The sequence below is a fragment of the Balaenoptera ricei genome, chromosome 5 (assembly GCF_028023285.1).
Source record: "Balaenoptera ricei isolate mBalRic1 chromosome 5, mBalRic1.hap2, whole genome shotgun sequence".
Lineage (NCBI taxonomy): Eukaryota > Metazoa > Chordata > Mammalia > Artiodactyla > Balaenopteridae > Balaenoptera > Balaenoptera ricei.
This window is the reverse complement of record NC_082643.1, coordinates 10,319,376-10,336,630: the sequence shown is the minus strand read 5'-3', so window position 1 is coordinate 10,336,630 and position 17,255 is coordinate 10,319,376. Positions and strand designations below refer to the sequence as shown.

Genomic DNA, 17,255 nt, shown 5'->3' with positions numbered 1-17,255 from the left:
GTATTTGCAACTAGGTCTATATCCAAGTAACATGAGAAAAGCTGGCAATTTTTGCTCTGCTGTGAAGTCTTATTAGGTGAGTCAGCTAATTATATGCCACTTTCATAAATATGGCAGTCACTGAGGTACTTGTTATGCTTACCAAGGGTAAAGATTTAAGATAGAATACTACTTATTTGCTATATAATGAAAATTTCTTCTAAAAAATGATTTCACACTGATTCCTGATTTATAGACCAATTAATAGACTAGTTATTTTATAATTTATGGCTGAATATATTTAAAACTAGATTCAAGGATACTGATAAAGAACATCCAAAAATAACGCTAAAATAGATTTAATGTATTAGCTTTACTCTCTCCCCCAATCCCAAACCTTTTATTAAAAACAGTCAAACTAGTTCTCATTTCATCTGTTCCCTTTATCTTCCTCTCTCTCCCTCTTTCTTTCTGAAGGGATTGCCAAGACTAAAGAAAGAGTTAGAAGAGCAAAAGGCAAGAAAATGAGTAATATGCTAAGATTATCCAAAGTAGAGCATGAATAGCTTCTAAATACATATTTCTGTATAAGACTGGTTTCTCTAAAAGTATCATTCAATTAAAATGGGATTGTGTTTTTAAATTATTTTTTAATTTATTATTTTCTTAATTGAAGCATAGTTAATTTACCATGTTGTGTTAATCTCTGCTGTACAGCAGAGTGACTCAGTTATACACATATATACATTCTTTTTTATATTCTTTACCATTATGGTTTATCCCGGGATATTGAATATAATTCCCTGTGCTATACAATAGGACCTTGTTGTTTATACATTCTATATGAAATATTTTGCATCTACTAACCCCAAACTCCCAGTCCATCCCTCCCCCACCCCATCTTGGCACCTACAAGTCTGTTCTCTATGTCTGTGAGCCTGTTTCTGTTTTGTAGATAGGTTCATTTGTGCCATATATTAGATTCCACATATAAGTGATATCATGTGGTATTTGTCTTTCTCTTTCTGACTTACTTCACTTAGTATGATAATCTCTAGTTGCATCCATGTTGCTGCAAATGGCATTATTTCATTCTTTTTTATGGCTGAGTAGTATTCCATTGTATATATGTACCACATCTTATTTATCCATTCATCTGTCGATGGACATTTCGGTTGGTTTCATGTCCTGGCTATTGTAAATAGTGCTGCTATGAACATAGATAGGGGTGCATGTATCTTTTTCAATTATAGTTTTGTCTGGATATATGCCCAGGAGTGGGATTGCTGGATCATATGGTCATTCTATTTTTAGTTTTCGGAGGAACCTCCATACTGTTTTCCATAGTGGCTGTACCAACTTACATTCCCAGCAACAGTGTAGGAGGGTTCCCTTTTCTGTACATCCTCTCCAGCATTTATTATTTGTATACTTTTTGATGATGGCCATTCTGACCAGTGTGAGGTGATACCTCACTGTAGTTTTGATTTGCATTTCTCTAATAATTGGCTCTGTTGAGCATCTTTTCATGTGCCTATTGGCCATATGTATGTCTTCTTTGGAGAAATGTCTATTTAGGCCTTCTGCCCATTTTTTGATAGGGTTGTTTGGGGTTTTTTTTGATATTGAGCTGCGTGAGCTGTTCGTATATTTTGGAGATTAATCCCTTGTCAGTTGCTTCATTTGCAAATATTTTCTCCCATTCTGTGGTTTATCTTTTCATTTTGTTTATGTGGTGCAAAAGCTTTTAAGTTTAATTAGGTCCCATTTGTTTATTTTTGTTTTTATTTTCATTACTGTAGGAGGTGGATTCAAAAAGATACTGCTGTGATTTATGTCAAAGAGTGTTCTGCATATGTTTTCCTCTATGAGTTTTATAGTATCCGGTCTTATATTTAGGTCTTTAATCCATTTTGAGTTTATTTTTGTGTATGGTGTTTGTTAGAGAATGTTCTAATTTCATTCTTTTACATGTAGCTGTTCAGTTTTCCCAGCAGCACTTATTGAAGAGACTGTCTTTTCTCCATTGTATATTCTTGCCTCCTTTGTTGTAGATTAATTGACCATAGGTGCATGGGTTTATTTCTGGGCTTTCTATCCTGTTCCATTGATCTATATTTCTGTTTTCATGCCAGCACCATATGGCAGTGATTTCCACCAATCTCTTCCAGCTCACTTGTTTGTTCTTCTGCCTCATTTATTCTGCTATTGATAACTTCTAGTGTATTTTTCATTTCATTTCAGTTATCATATTGTTCATCTCTGTTTGTTCTTTAAATCTTCTAGCTCTTTGTTAACACATTTTTGACTGGAGATGTATTACAGCCACAGGCATTAGTTTCTGTAAAAATTCCCTGGTCAATAATGTGTTAAACATTTCCTGTATTTTCTTGGTCTGTGGCTCCATTCTTTTTCCAAGATCTTGGATCATCCTCACTATTACTACTCTGAATTCTTTTTCAGGTAGATTGCCTATCTATCTCCACTTCACTTAGTTTTATCTTGTTCTTTCGTCTGGAGCATATTTCTCTACCATCTCACTTTGTCTAACTTTCTGTGTTTGTGGTCTCCATCCTGTTGGCTGCAGGATCGTAGTTCCTCTTGCTTCTGGTGCCTGCTCACTGGTGGCTGGAACTGGGTTTTGGCCCTTAGGTGGGCAGGGCTGGGTCAAGTGGTGTGTTAGAAGTGGCTGTGGCTCAGGATGACTTTAGGCAGCCTGTCTGCTGATGGGTGGGGCTGTGCTCCCACCCCATTAGTTGTTTGGCCTGAGGTGTCCCAGCACTGGAGCCTGCAGACTGTTGAGTGGGGCTGGGTCTCGGTGCCAAAATGGTGACCTCCAGGAGAGATCACGCCAATGATCATTCTCTGGGGCCTCCACCACCAGTGTCCCTGGCCCCACAGTGAGCCACAGTTGACCCCCATCTCCCCGGGAGAGCATCCAGGACTCGCAGGTAGGCCTGGCCCAGGCTCCTGTGGAGTCACTGCTTTGCCCTGGGTCCCAGTGCACGTGAAACCTTGTGTGCACCCTCCAAGAGTGGAGTCTCTGTCTCCACCAGTTCTGTGGAGCTCCTGCACTCAAGCCACACTGGCCTTCAAAGCAAAATGCTCTGGGGGCTCCTCCTCCCGATTCCAGACCCTCAGAATGGGGAGCCTGATGTGGGGCTGAGAACTCTCACTCCAGTGGGAGAACCTCTGTGATACAATTATTTTCCAGTTTGTGGGTCGCCCAACTGGCTGGCAGGTATGAGATTGGATTATATCACGAAAGTGCTCCTCCTACCATCTTGTTGTGGCTTCTTCTTTGTCTTTCGATGTAGAATATCTTTTTCGGTAGTTTCCAGTCTTTTTTGTCGATGGTTGTTCAGCAGTTAGTTGTGATTTTGCTGTTTTTGTGAGAGGGGGTGAGCTCACGTCCTTCCACTCCACCATCTTGTCTCCTCCCCTCCCTGTCTAAATTGTTTTAGGCAGTTAAGGGCAGGGGCAGAAAGCTCTTCTGAGTCTGCTGGGCCTTAACTGCTTTCAGCTTAAAATAATCTACCTGCCAAAGTAGCACATTTTGGGGTGGCCCATTCTGCTCCTCTTCAGTCCCACCTTTAAAACTTCTCCAGGAAGTTTCACAGTCCAGAAGTTGAGCTGGTAGATTGCTCCTTTCACTGAACCAGTGTCTGAGTCCTGAGAATAGGTCAATTCAGTTAAAGAGTTGTCTCATTTCAGAAGGCAGTGACGCAGTTGGGCTCCCAAAGTTAGGCCTATATTGTGCAAGCAATTAGATATTCATTCAATAAAAAAGCATTTCTGTGGAAACAAAAGAAAAGCAAAGGTTAATGTTTGGAGCAGACTATAAACCCAGTTTGAGTCCTAAGGGCAGCCAGTTAAGAAGATTTCTAGCTGTCAGGGCCAAAACATCTTTTGCAGTTTGAATATTTCTGATGCCATTGGGTGTTCAGGTAAACTTTCTGAGGGGCCCACACAGCAACAGGCATAAAGACTATCTATACATGAGCTGCTGTGATGATTTCTGGGAAGTTTATATCAAGTTGTTCACATTTAGTTTGCAGAGCTTCAGGAAGAGAGCAGTTTTTGTTCATAGTGATTCCAAGTCAAAAAGTGGGTAAAAGTTGGAAATGTTAGCTTGGAGAGTTTTAGCCAAATATTGAAGGAAACTAGAAGAATTCAGGATCCAGTCCAGTTAACAGGTAGAAAACAAAACCTCAAAGACAATTAACAGCACTAGAATATGATATCCACAAAGGTATATTACTGAGACATGATTTTTCTCTCTACAATTAGCTTCATTTCTACCAAAGAAGATAACCATGGTAAGATAACCATGGTAAGACTAATGTCTCTGCAAATTAAGTCTAGTTTCAACAGACTTGGCCTTATTATTTACATAAGTGCAACAAGAATAGTGGCTGACCACATAGGCTCTTTTAAATCTGCTTTGTTGGAACCTTTCATAAGGAATCTCCGATTTAACTTTTAAACTCCTTTGGAGGCTACGCAGCCAAGCCAAGGACTTACCATCAGACTTTGCCTGCAATACCTATATATTTGGGGTAATTCTTCTCCTCTTGAGGTCCCCAAGATATCTTGAGGTTCCTGCACCTGCCAGGAAGTGACTTTCCTTACTCATCTGATAAGGCTGCCAGGAACCCTGTAAGGAGGGTACCAGGCTGGTTTTTCAAGGGGTTATCATTGGCTCCATAAAGTCACCCTTAGTTCCTTAAACCTGTCTGGTCATATCTGACTGTGTGCACATTCTCAAATATGACATTCCAGTCAAAGTCTTGGTGTATAACCAATGTTTCCAATTGTGTCATGTTATGAGGACAGATTCCTATTGAACTTATGCAAATAATTGTAATGCCATGAAAATAAGAATACTCACTAAGAGTCTCCAAATTCTGGAGGGATCAGATAGTGAGAAAAAGTAATTGTTGTATCTTTGTTCACAAAGGTATATTTACCAAATTGCTAATAGCTTAAGAGAGAAAGAAAAAGGTTTCCTTAAATCTAGCAAAACAAAACCAAGGAACCAAGAATATTTCAAACAAAAAGTCATAAAAGTTGTTCTCATCCTCATCAGTCATTCATTCCCATGTAATTAATTCTTACTGATACTGATCTTTTGTTAGCAGTTTTATGAAGCCGTCAGTTTCTCCATTAGATTAATGCAAATTCTTACCCAGTTTAGCGGTATGATCAGAAAGTTATCAAAAACCTGTACTTGTTAGATTCCTTTCCAGGAGTTTCTTGAAGGTGAAGCACTTTTGCAAGAAACCTTTTCCAAAGCATCAGCGTAAAAGAGTAACTGTCTGTTAATGACAAAAGAAAAGTCACAGTTAAAGATTTGATGAGAGTTCATTATAATGCAGTTGATAAGGAAATTTGATTATTTTTGTGATATACAACATTTTTAAGTAATAACTGGAATTGTGACTGAAAACAGTACATATCATTTTTAGGAATTTTATACAATTTCTGGAATACATATTAATAACATACATCCATAGAAATACAACATAAAGAAGGTTTAGTATTACTTCTTGCCTGACAATACTTACCATGTAATTTAACATCAAATAAACTTAACTAGTTTAACATCTCTCTCTCCTTTTTTTTTTAACTATAAGGTGAGAGAACCAATCTTTTGGGATGTTCCAGGGACCCTCTTGAAAATCCCAATTATTTCAAGGACAAAAAGATTTCATTTAGAATTTGATTTGGGGGATTCAAATAGGATCATAGGTCATTGTGGTACAATATTTAGTCATCCATTTAACCAAAGTGACAACAAAATACTTTGCAGGCGGATATAGAAAGTTACATAATTGCTAAAAAAAAAAAAAAAGAGTTCTTTTAATAGAGAAGACTCAGTTTTCTTAAGTAATCAAAGACTTGATAAAGAGAACATGAGACACAATAAATTATTTTGATAAAATACAGAATCTTTAACCTTTCACAATCTTATGAAGAGCAGACTAGTCTAAGAAAATCTTGTTCTTTTAGCAGATGAAAGAAAATTAAGTTTTAGTTTTACACAAATATAAGTATACTATTGTTATTAAAGCTTATTATTTAAATATTTATAATAAATTCATTCAATTTTAGCCAGTTTGACTACACAAGGCAAAATTCTCTTTTCCTCTCCTTCCCTCCCTCCCTCCCTTTCTCCCCAACTTTGTATATCCACTTAGTTTGTCTTTTATTTTCTGCTTTCTCATTCTGAAATAATTAGTTACTTTATTTTAGGACAAAATTAGTCTTTTTCTCTTAATAAAAACATATCTCCATACCTCATACCTTTTCTTAGCCAAAAACACATCTTATTCCCTTGCATACAGAGTTTTTTTCTTTTATTTCTAGTAGTTTCAATTACGTATATTAATTAGAATCCTTAACTCTTGGAAACTTTAATATCTAGTGAAAACTAAGTAAGCAATTGTGAACTGTCATACTATCATTCCACAGACTGGCAAATTTAGGAGTACATTTCATAATTTCTAGAAGTATATGCTTTCTCATAGTACAATTTTTTTTTTAATGTGACACAAGACATTTTACTGACAGATCCAAATATCTTTAGTTTCTCTGTAATAAGAAGCCAAAAGTGGATAAACCTATGTTCTGTATTTTATCATATTTGGAAATGACCTCAATGAATTTCCATCATTTAATTTAACATAGCAAAACTCTAAATTACCAAAGAGATTTAGAAAACTATTTAAGTAGACATATCATAAACCATAATTATTTTTGAAAAATTCACTTAAAATTTTTATCTCCCCTAAAATTATTTAATTCACTTGTTCTTAACCATCATATTTAGATTACTCATAAAATTTCATGAGACATTAAAGCAACTAGCCATCATCTTAGGTTATTTTTCTTTCTGACAAATTCTGTAACAGAGACAACATGAGCTTATTTGACTTTTAGTAAACCTAGGTAGAATAAATTATATTTAATGCTGAAAACTCTAAAGACATGCCGATTTTAATTAAACCAACAAACTTAAACTAGCTTTTATTTACCAAAGATTGTCCCAGACCACATGAACTTGAAAAGCATTTGGGTTAGTGTCTATTATATTTCAGATTGTTTGTTTAAAAATATTTAAATTGATAAGTGCATGTTTTTCTTTAAGCCAGTTAAACAAAGTCAGTTAAATTTTTTTTTTTTTTTTGGCAAACTAATTTTGGCAATACCATCCAGAGGTAGAAATATATCACATATACATAACATACATCCATAGACATATATAAACACACAGATACAAACAGGGACCCTAAATTTTAGCCAAGAATCAGGTACAACAATACAAAACTCATTAGCTCGTAAATAACAGTTGAATCCAAATTGTGTCTCTGGAAGATGGAACAAGTGAAGGTTACCACTCAAATGGCTAAAGCATTTTACTAATTTTTGTGGCAAGGACTTTTATTTGTCCGAAATAAGTAATCTTATGGAAGCTGTAGGTTAAATTTTCGGCAAGGGAAATTTTATAGCAGTTTGTGTTTTACTTTAAAAAGCCTCTCCCCTCAGCCCCCCTTTTGTTTACTTCAGTCTCAGAGGATTGTGGGCTGTGTATTAGTTAGATCCTTGGGGTGTTTACATTTCAAAAACATGGAAGATTTACATCTTCAAGGGGCAAAGAAAGAATGTGAGTTGTCTCCAAGGAGTTTTGGAATATGTTTCTCTATAATTATCAGAAGTCTAGGGTAATTGCTATTTTCCTTCTTTTTAGAACACTTCTGTTCCAATGTCCTGATTTTTTACAATATGTGCAAGCATTTTGAGATGAATAGGGGAGGCTTGGGGGTTGGTAAAGATAGGTGTGTTTTGAATTGTTTCTAGAGCTGCATTTCTGGTTTTGCAAAGGTTTGCAAGATAAGGACAGTTGATTTTAATTCCTCAAAGATTGGGTTGCAGCCTGAATAATATCAAGGGGCTGGCCCACCCATCCAACTACATTATCTTTAATTTGCTTCCTTATATCAGGGAGATTTCCAGAGAAGATGGAAATCAAAAGATTTCTATGTTCTGGAGCTTCAGGGTTTAATGCAGTATGCCTTTTAAAAGTCTGGATAAAGTCTTTAACAAAGGCCTTCAAATGTTTTCCTTTTCCTGAATGTACAATTCAGTCTTGGACCAGTTCACTTCAGGAGGAAACAACCTCTACTGTTGCTTCTATTAGCCCCTGAATATTGGCCTCAAGCTGATCCATTTCCTGATCATTTATAGGAGGGCCTGGGTCATCTGTTTCTTCTGTGAGAGTTCCCTGCCACCGCCAGGAGCTGTCTGTTTTGTCTGTTAACTACAACATAATTTTATTATATATAATCCAAAATAATTTTATGGAGGGGAAAAACACACCTTGGCAGCTGTAAGTGGGATTGTGAATGTACATTAATCTTTTTAACTCCTCCCTAAATTTGGTAGGAACTGAAAGTAGAGGTAAAAAGGTTTTGTAATTTAATAGAACTACTGCCATCCATAGTCATGAATTCTTGCATTGGGGGTCCAGAAAACATTTGCAAGGGACATTGCATAGGAAAGCCTGAAGCTGGCAGAACCTGATTACAGGGCCTTGTAATCAGAAAAGTAGATGGAAAAGTAGAAGGAGTTGTAAGGGGCAGCGAAGCCAGCCCTACCACCCATCCCAAGTGATTCTGCTAAATTCACCTCCTGGCTTTCATGATTTACACAAGTAATCTTTATACCCTGGGCCTGGTGATCTGGACAGAGTGCTTTCTGCAGATCTTAACAGGAAAGGGAAGTTAAAACAGGCAGATGGGGCTGAAGAAGACAAAAAGAATACTTCATCTCTGTTGTTGTTGTCGTCTTTAATATAGGGGAACCACAGCAAAGCTTGTCTAAAGAGATGCCAGTCTGATGAGAATCACGAACTCACCAGTCTGTAAGGCTAGCTCAAACAACAAGCTTATAGGACCTATGCCTGTATTCAACCCTATGATTTTCCTCCTTATGACAAACAACACAAAAGACAAAAGAAAACAATGACCTAGGAGGAAAGGAATCAATAGAAAGCCAGAATACTCATAACAAATCTTTACCAGAGTCACTGTACCAAAGGAACTGACTCACACAAATGATGTCTCCTGCTAATCTAAATCTAGAAGAAGGAAAAGGATTCTCCCCGCTCTTGCTTCTACCAGATCCTGCAGACAGAGATCCAGGAGACTGATGTGGTTAGGATTCTTACCTTCTACCAGAGCTTCCAGGATCTCTCAGCTGCAGCAACCCCAGAACAAGCAATGTCCAGCCAAAGGAGAGCCCCACATTCGGCACCAAACTGTCAGGGAGGAAAAATTTTCCCTTCATTCCTTATAGGTTCTTTGGTTGATCTCGTAACTAAATTGACATAAGACAGATTAACAGGAGAAAAACAAATTTAATTTCACATGTATGAGAGCCCCACAAAGATATGGAACTCAAAGGCAGTCGGGCAATTGAGGTTTATATAATACCTTGAGCTAAAAAATGGGATAGGGGCCAGAGCTTCAAAGGGGAGGAGGACGATTCAGAGGAAGATGAGAAGAGCAGATCTTTGGTAATCAGATGTTTTCCCTGCCATGTAGATGATGCTTTCAGATAAACAAAAAGTTCTCTCTGGTGAAAGCTCTCTTTCTGGTACAGGCCTCTAATCTACGTTCTTTTAGGCAGTTATGGAGGATGTAAAAAGCTCTTCCTGAGTCTGCTGGGCCTCGATTGCCTTCAGTTCACATTAATCTACCTGCCACATTTTAGGGTGCTTACTATGCTCCCCTTCAAATGCAACCAATCACCACCACATAGACTCCTGTTTCTTCTACAGCCTATTCACTTCTCCCAACCCAAACCTGGATAATTTCAAAGCAATACCTAGATATCTTATTTGATCTAAAAACATTTGATTATTCTTTTTTTTTAATTTATGGACTTTCTTTAAGTAAAACCCAAATATAATATCACATTTTAAAAGTAAACAGTAACTCTTTAATTAAATATCCAGTCAGTGTTTAAATTCCCACATCTCATATTTGTTTCTCTTTTCTCAAAACAGGATTCCAAATAAGAGTGAAATAAGGTGCTTAAGTTGTAATTTTCTAATGCTCTCTGAAGTCCACTTTAATCTATATGTTTCCCAAAACTTTTGTTTTTCTTGCAGTTTACTTGTTGAAGTAGGTATTTGTCCTGTATCATTTCCCACAGTCCAAAATTTGCTGATTGCATCCAATGATGTGCTAAGGTACAGTTTGTATAGGAAAGGCAAGATACATGTTTGATGGTTTTCCTGTGATTACATTTTTCCTGGTCAGTTCTGGTTCTAATTTCTTGCTTCCATTATATAATCCATCTCCTACCTATGCTGTGCTTTCCTCATACTGCAGCGTCCTATTCTGACCACTGGGTAGCACTTTAGTGAATATATAGGGCCAACAGGCTATGTGTGAAGGATATGGTAGGATGGTGAAATTATATTGCAGCACAAGACTGGATAGAAAAATAGGAAATGGAATATCATACACCCCTGTTCTTAAAGGATTTTGAGTAATTATCTTTTATTCTGCAACTTCATCCCCACTATTTCCTTAATCCTCACTGGTTTCTCTAGCCATGCCCTCGAGGTGGTTTCTTTCTACACACTAGAGAATTCATCAGTGTTTTGATAAACAAAGGCAATTCTCACTTGTGCTTTAACTAATGCTTTTTGTTTGTTTTTTCCTTCCGGGTAAACTTTGATAGTTAAAAGCATACAGTGCTTCTGAATAAACTTCTTTGATGGGTTTCAGCAATCAAATTATAAGATAATTGTGTTTAGCAGGAATAGACTCTCAACTGGGTCTTAAAGGAATAGGCAAGGCATAGTCAGGGACGTGAGAGAATGTCCTATTTCTCAGTTTCTGAAATCTATAGATAGTTAAAGAAAACATTTTGAATGCCAAAATTCTTTTGGGGAAGAAGCTCAGGATAGTGGTTAAGGGCACAGAGTCTGGAGACACCTCTGCTAGTTTGAGCAAATTACTAAACCTCTAAAGCCAAATTTCCTTGGCAAGATGTGGCTAAGGATAGCCTGCCTCATGGGAGGTCTATGAGCTAGTTCCACTTCATATAATACAGTTTAAACCTTAATGATAGTTTATTAATATTAATGTATTTTTATCTTAATGAAATCAATAATCTCATTCACCAGAGAACGACACATAAAGTCTAGCAAACTTGTGAAAGCAACACATATTTATTCCTTTAGTGAGTAAAGATACCTGAAAGTATAGGCGTCTTCTTGTGACATGTTGCTACTTATTGACCATCCTGGTATTTATATTTCACTTGTTTCCTCTTTTTCACATTTATTTATGTGTCTTTACTTTCGTAGCTGACTTTCTGTCTCATCACTTATTTGACTTCTTTTTAAATATTATATTAGCATTTCCTCTGTGGCTTCTCAAATCCTTACCCACAAGTGATACATATTTTACTTTATAAACTGTAGATATTTGGAGTATGGTTTTAAAGATTAGGTAAATACATGCTCAGAAATACATATACTTTTAAAAATAGCAGTTATTAGGTACTTGCAACCTAAGTAAGTCATTGTTTAAAATTAATAGGGATGGATTTCACTTGATCCCAATACATGATCAATCTAGCCAAAGAATTCACCAGCAACATTGACCATTACTTGGATGACCTTTGAAGAATGCAACAGACACACCCAAATACACAAACACACACATATCCAATAACATTCACCAGTCTTAGTTGTATAATTAGCACCTCATTTGTGATAGAAAGCAAGTCAGTTCTGCACATTTACTTGTCCAGTCTATATCAAAATCTTTTAACAAATTAGGTTAGAAAAATAAATCCCTAAAAGCTTAAAATGCAGAGAAACAGGAAATTTACCTTATTTTCCTCATACTTGACTATCACTAAAAGTTATCTAAATACTAATGAGAGGACTAATGATGTCATTGGCTCCTCCCAATTTAAAAAAGGTATTGCTGCCCCATTTTATCACTAAGGCTATTTGATGCTTAGAGAAAGCTTAAGAAACTTGTTCAACATCACAAAAGATCTAGAATCTGTAGAAGCTAGGATCTGAACTCAAGTCTTGTGATATTACAGCCCTAGTGTCTAACCACCAATCAGCAGAACCTATGTTCTTGACTTGAACCAAGAGGTGAAACACTGAAAACAGTACCTTTACTCCATGTTTAGAAGTAAGGTATTTTGGGGATGGTTTATATCTTATTTAATTTATAAATAACTTGGACTTTTAAAATTTATAAAACAGGAGTTAGGCAGAGGTGGATGATCTGTAAGCTTCTCTGCCCAGCTAATGTAAGAATGAGCTTTAGTTTGACGTTTTCTCACTGTCATCCATTTCCTTATCCCTTTCCCTACCTGTAAGTAAGTATTTTCAAGATGAAGACATGGGGAGATGTTATTTACATCAGGCATAGTTTTAACCAGAAGCCACATTGACTGAGGGACTATTTGATATCTTTGAGCAAGTTCATATAGGCTCACATTGCCTCCCTGCTCTTTTAATTTTCAGTCACTTCTTTTTACAATTCCTTTTCTGGAGTAAATACAAAGCAACAAAAGGTATTTAATGAAGAACGCTAATAAAACCATGACCACAACAGGTTGAATTTGTGGTATCCTAAGGAGAGATAATTGGAAAACTGACCGAATAGTTGAGTTTTCTTCTGCCAAATATGTATGGTTTCAGTCTTGAAATTTGTTTTTTAAATTTGTTTCTTTGCTGTTATTAGAAATAAAGTATAAAATATGTATGCTTTTACATTATAAATGGTTATATAAGTTAAAAACTTACAAAAAAGGTAAAAATAACATGCATAGCTACCCAACAAAAAGTACTTTTAATATTTTGTTGTGCCTTCCTCCAATCTGTTTCACCTTTGTATCTGAATTCTACCTAGGCTGTATCTATAATATATACAACATTTATATACTGTTAAACATTGTATCATAAAGAGGTTCTTATTTTTTATATAATAATTTTTATGTCATAGTAATAGATGTTTTCATAATAATCTATTGAATTGTTGAATGATAATCTTCCTAATTCTTCATCATCCATTGAGTATTTAGGTTAACAATTTTTACTGCTGTCATTGATCCTGTGAGAAACACCTTTGTTCTCTAGCTTTGGACTGTTTCCCGAATGGTGCATTACTTGGCCAAAAAATTGTACATTTTTAGCGTTAATAACACCTGTTGCCTCGATGTTTTACCAAAGGCACTGCATAGTTTAGAATGCCAGCAGTGATACTAAGGAGTGCCATTTTTATTACATCCCTTCCAGTACTGTATGTAAGATTTTTTTCAAAATATGATTGTGATCTTTAAAAGTGAATAATGGTACCTCCTCAAAGTCTTTGAATGCTTTTCATTTAAATTCTAGAGTGAAGGAGCCTCCCAGGAAGGAATTCTGGAAGATACACCTGTAGATCCTGACAATGAGTCTTATGAAATGCCTTCTGAGGTAAGAGTTTATACACATGCAACTCCGAAAATAAATAAGAGTTCGAGTTGGGTCCCATAATCAGTACCCCAAATCTGTCACTGTCAGATTCCCCTTATGTTTGTCCTTAAAGAGAATGCCTTACTCTCTAGATGCACAAGTTAGCCACATCCAGGACATGCATTGTGTGGACAGCTTTCAAGCTATGAATGGCTTTTACGTTTGTAAAGAGTTTAAAAAAAAAAAAAAAAAAAAAAGGCAACAGCATGGATAGAGATGGTATGTGGCCCACACAGCCTAAAATATTTACAGCCTGGCCTTTTACAGAAAGAGATTGCTGGCCCCTACGTTGAAGAATTATTTTACTAGAAACTTTACCTTCTAAAACAAATGCCAAAATGGAAAGTTAGAGAAATCAACAACTAAATGCCAAAAGTCGTAATTATTATTTGCCATACATTTCTAGTGAGATGTTTGCATAGTAAAATAAAAGTTACTCAAAAAAATTAGAGAGTAGAAATAATATGATAAATGCATAGTTTGTAATAATGGATACATTTCAGTCCAGCATTGTAAACAGCATACTTTAATTTGAAAGTAAGTTTCTTTAATAGAAAAGGTATTACAAGAGAAATTAGAAAATACTTTTAGATGAATGAAACTGACTCAGGAAGAAATAGGAAATCTGAATAGATTTCTAATTAAAAAAGAATGAATTATCAAAAAACCCAGCCAGGGAGAGAATTCCAGGACCAGATGGCTTCACTGGTGAATTTTACCAAACATTTAAAGAAGAAATACCACTAATTACAATTAATGCCAATTAACTTATCATCCAAAAAGTAGAAGAGGGAGCACTCCCTAACCAATTCTATGAGAACAATATTACCCTGATATCAAAACCGGACATCACCATTAAAAACTGAGTTAAATTGTGTTGTAGTTAGTTAGGTTATTCTTCTTTTTCATGGCATTATTAAAAGGCATATTGATAATCATTTCATTTGCAGAAATTGAGCTTAAATTATTTGCCTAATTAATTTTACCAATATTTGGGGGTCTTTTTGTACATGGCACAATGCTAATAAACACTATAGAAATACAGGAAGAGTAATTGTTAGTACCAGGATGCAAGGAGTTTACACTCTAGTAGGTTTGAAAAACAAATACAAGTGTATCCCTTCATTTATTCATCATGATACCCTTAACAAACATTATTGACTGCCTTTTATGCACCAGGCATCACAGGGGCTAAAATATACACGATGCACAAAAAAGGTTAACATTTTACAAGATTTCTTTAGGTCAATCGGGAGAAGTTTTATAGCAGAGGTGGTAGTGATCGGCGTGGGAAGGGGTGGGAGATATGATAGGCCAAAATGAAGGGAGGACATTCTAACACAAGGAAAACTCCAAGGCATGCATGTCTGAGAGTGCATGTGGATATGTCTGAGGCACAGTGAGTAATTAAATGTGGTTCAAGCTTTGAGAATAGTGACAGATGAAGGCTGCAGAGATGGGTCAAAGACAAATTGTAAAGTACTGGAAAAACCTGGCCATTTAAGTTTGTACTTCATTCAGAAAGCAGCTTGAGTTATTGAAAATATGTTTTTAAGCAGGATTCTGATATTATTAGAGTTGTTTTTTAGGAGGACTAATCTGGCCACTTTGGTTAAGACCATCAATATTTTTATTGTATATGTTACCCAAGTATTATAGGGGGAGAGGAGGAGCTTTGAAATAGTAATAATTGAAGCCACAGATGATGATATTCCCAACTGGGAAAGTAAAAGGAGAGAAAATGTGACTTGCCTTTAAATGTTGTAGAACCAAATCAATCAGGTGATTTCTTAGAAAGAAACTAACAAACACTTTAGTTGAAGAAAATGAGAGCCAGATAAGATAGACCGGCTACTGTGTCCTACAGGACTAGGTCATATGATTATTAAATGGCGCATGTGGAAGTAGAATTCAGACACCCTAACGCTGACCACAAGAAGAATAATTCACTTTTATATTTGACAGGAAGAGAAAACTATTAAAAAGAAAGAAAATTATACTGGATATAGCAGAATAGTTCCAGAACTGTTAAGACTATAACCTTTATTCAAAGTGGCAAGCCACGTCCCATCTCATCTGCCCTAAAGCCCTGATTACTGGTCACTTACACTAAAACTTCGTGTTGTCTTTCCGATTTTCCTGTTATTAGGAAGGGTATCAGGACTACGAACCTGAAGCCTAAGAAGTATCTTTGCTCCCAGTTTCCTGAGATCTGCTAACAGATGTTTCACCCTGTACAAGTGCTCAGTTCCAACGTGCCCCGTCATGACATTTTCTCAAAGTTTTCAGTGTGTTTTGAAGTCTTCCATCAGCAATGATTGGAGTATCTGTACCTGCCCCAACTCAGCATTTCGGTGCTTCCCTCTCACCTAATATATGATAGCAGGGTCTCTGTGTGCTGTGGATATTGTGGCTTCAAATCTAAAATGTTAAATTAAATTAAAAACACCTAAGTGACTACCACTTATTTCTAAATCTTCACTAATTTTTTGTTGCTGATGTTGAAAAATTGTGAGTGATTTACTAGCATATACTATAAGATTTTAAGGTGTCTTTTAATGATTCTAAATATATTGCTGTATTGTGAAATTTAATACATACAATACTTAAATACGTGAGCATGAAACTATGCACCTATAAATATTAACTATAAAATGTTAGTTTTGTGATGTGTTTTCTTATCTTGTGTTTGTATATAAATGGTGAAAATTAAAATAAAATGTTCTCATTACAAAAATCTTATTTTTATCCCATCTCACTTTAATAATAAAACCATGCTTATAAACAACATGCAATGAGAGCTGACACAATTAACTTAAATATAAAGTTCTTAATGGCCATTTGTAGGAGGATAGATTTTAGAGGAGTTTAAAAAGACGAGATGAAACATTAACCCTTTACTGTGGGAATTCCCTGAAGCAGCACTGCCCAAAATATGTTCTGATGTGCACTAGTACCTTAAGAGGCCTTACTAAAAAAGTGGGTTCCCCTCCTACACTGTTGGTGGAAATGTAAGTAAGTTGGTGCAGCCACTATGGAAAACAGTATGGAGGTTCCTCAGAAAACTAAAAATAGAACTACCATATGATCCTGCAATCCCACTCCTGGGCATATATCCAGACAAAGCTATAATTCAAAAAGATATATATGCACCCCTGTGTTCATAGCAACTGTTCACAATAGCCAAGACTTGGAAGCAACCTAAATGTCCATCGACAGATGAATGGATAAAGAAGATGTGGTACATATATAGTGGGCTGGCCAAAATGTTTGTGTGGGTTTTTCACAAATGAACTTTTTGGCCAACCCAATACACAGCCATAAAGCAGAGTGAAATAATGCCATTTGCAGGAACAAGGATGGACCTAGAGATTATCATACTAACTGAAGTAAGTCAGAAAGAGACATATGATATCATTTTGTGGAATCTAAAATATGACACAAATGAAACTATCTACGAAACAGAAACGGACTCACAGACATAGAGATCAGACCTGTGGTTGCCAAGGGGGAGGAGGAGTGGGGAGGGATAGAGTGGGAATTTGGGGTTCGCAGATGCAAACTATTATATACGGAATGGACAAACAACAAGGTCCTACTGTATAGCACAGGGAGCTATCTATATTCAATATCCTGTGGTAAACCATAGTGGAAAAGAATATGAAAAAGAATGTATATATATGTATAACTGAATCACTTTGCTATACAGCAGAAA

General features: G+C 36.1%; 1 protein-coding gene across 4 annotated transcripts in view; it reads left to right on the top strand.

The window, feature by feature from the left end:
- The window catches only part of SNCA (synuclein alpha), a 136,624-nt gene extending 120,437 nt beyond the window's left edge, over positions 1–16,187 (top strand). For 3 of the 4 annotated variants that reach the window (XM_059923899.1, XM_059923900.1, XM_059923897.1), the window contains exons 5-6: positions 13,421–13,501; positions 15,690–16,187. In XM_059923899.1, coding sequence (XP_059779882.1) covers positions 13,421–13,501; positions 15,690–15,722 — 114 coding nt within the window. In that variant the 3' untranslated portion in view covers positions 15,723–16,187. The remainder of the gene's footprint in view (positions 1–13,420; positions 13,502–15,689) is intronic. The other variant, XM_059923898.1, reaches the window with a different exon arrangement.
- Positions 16,188–17,255: the final 1,068 nt, after the last annotated feature.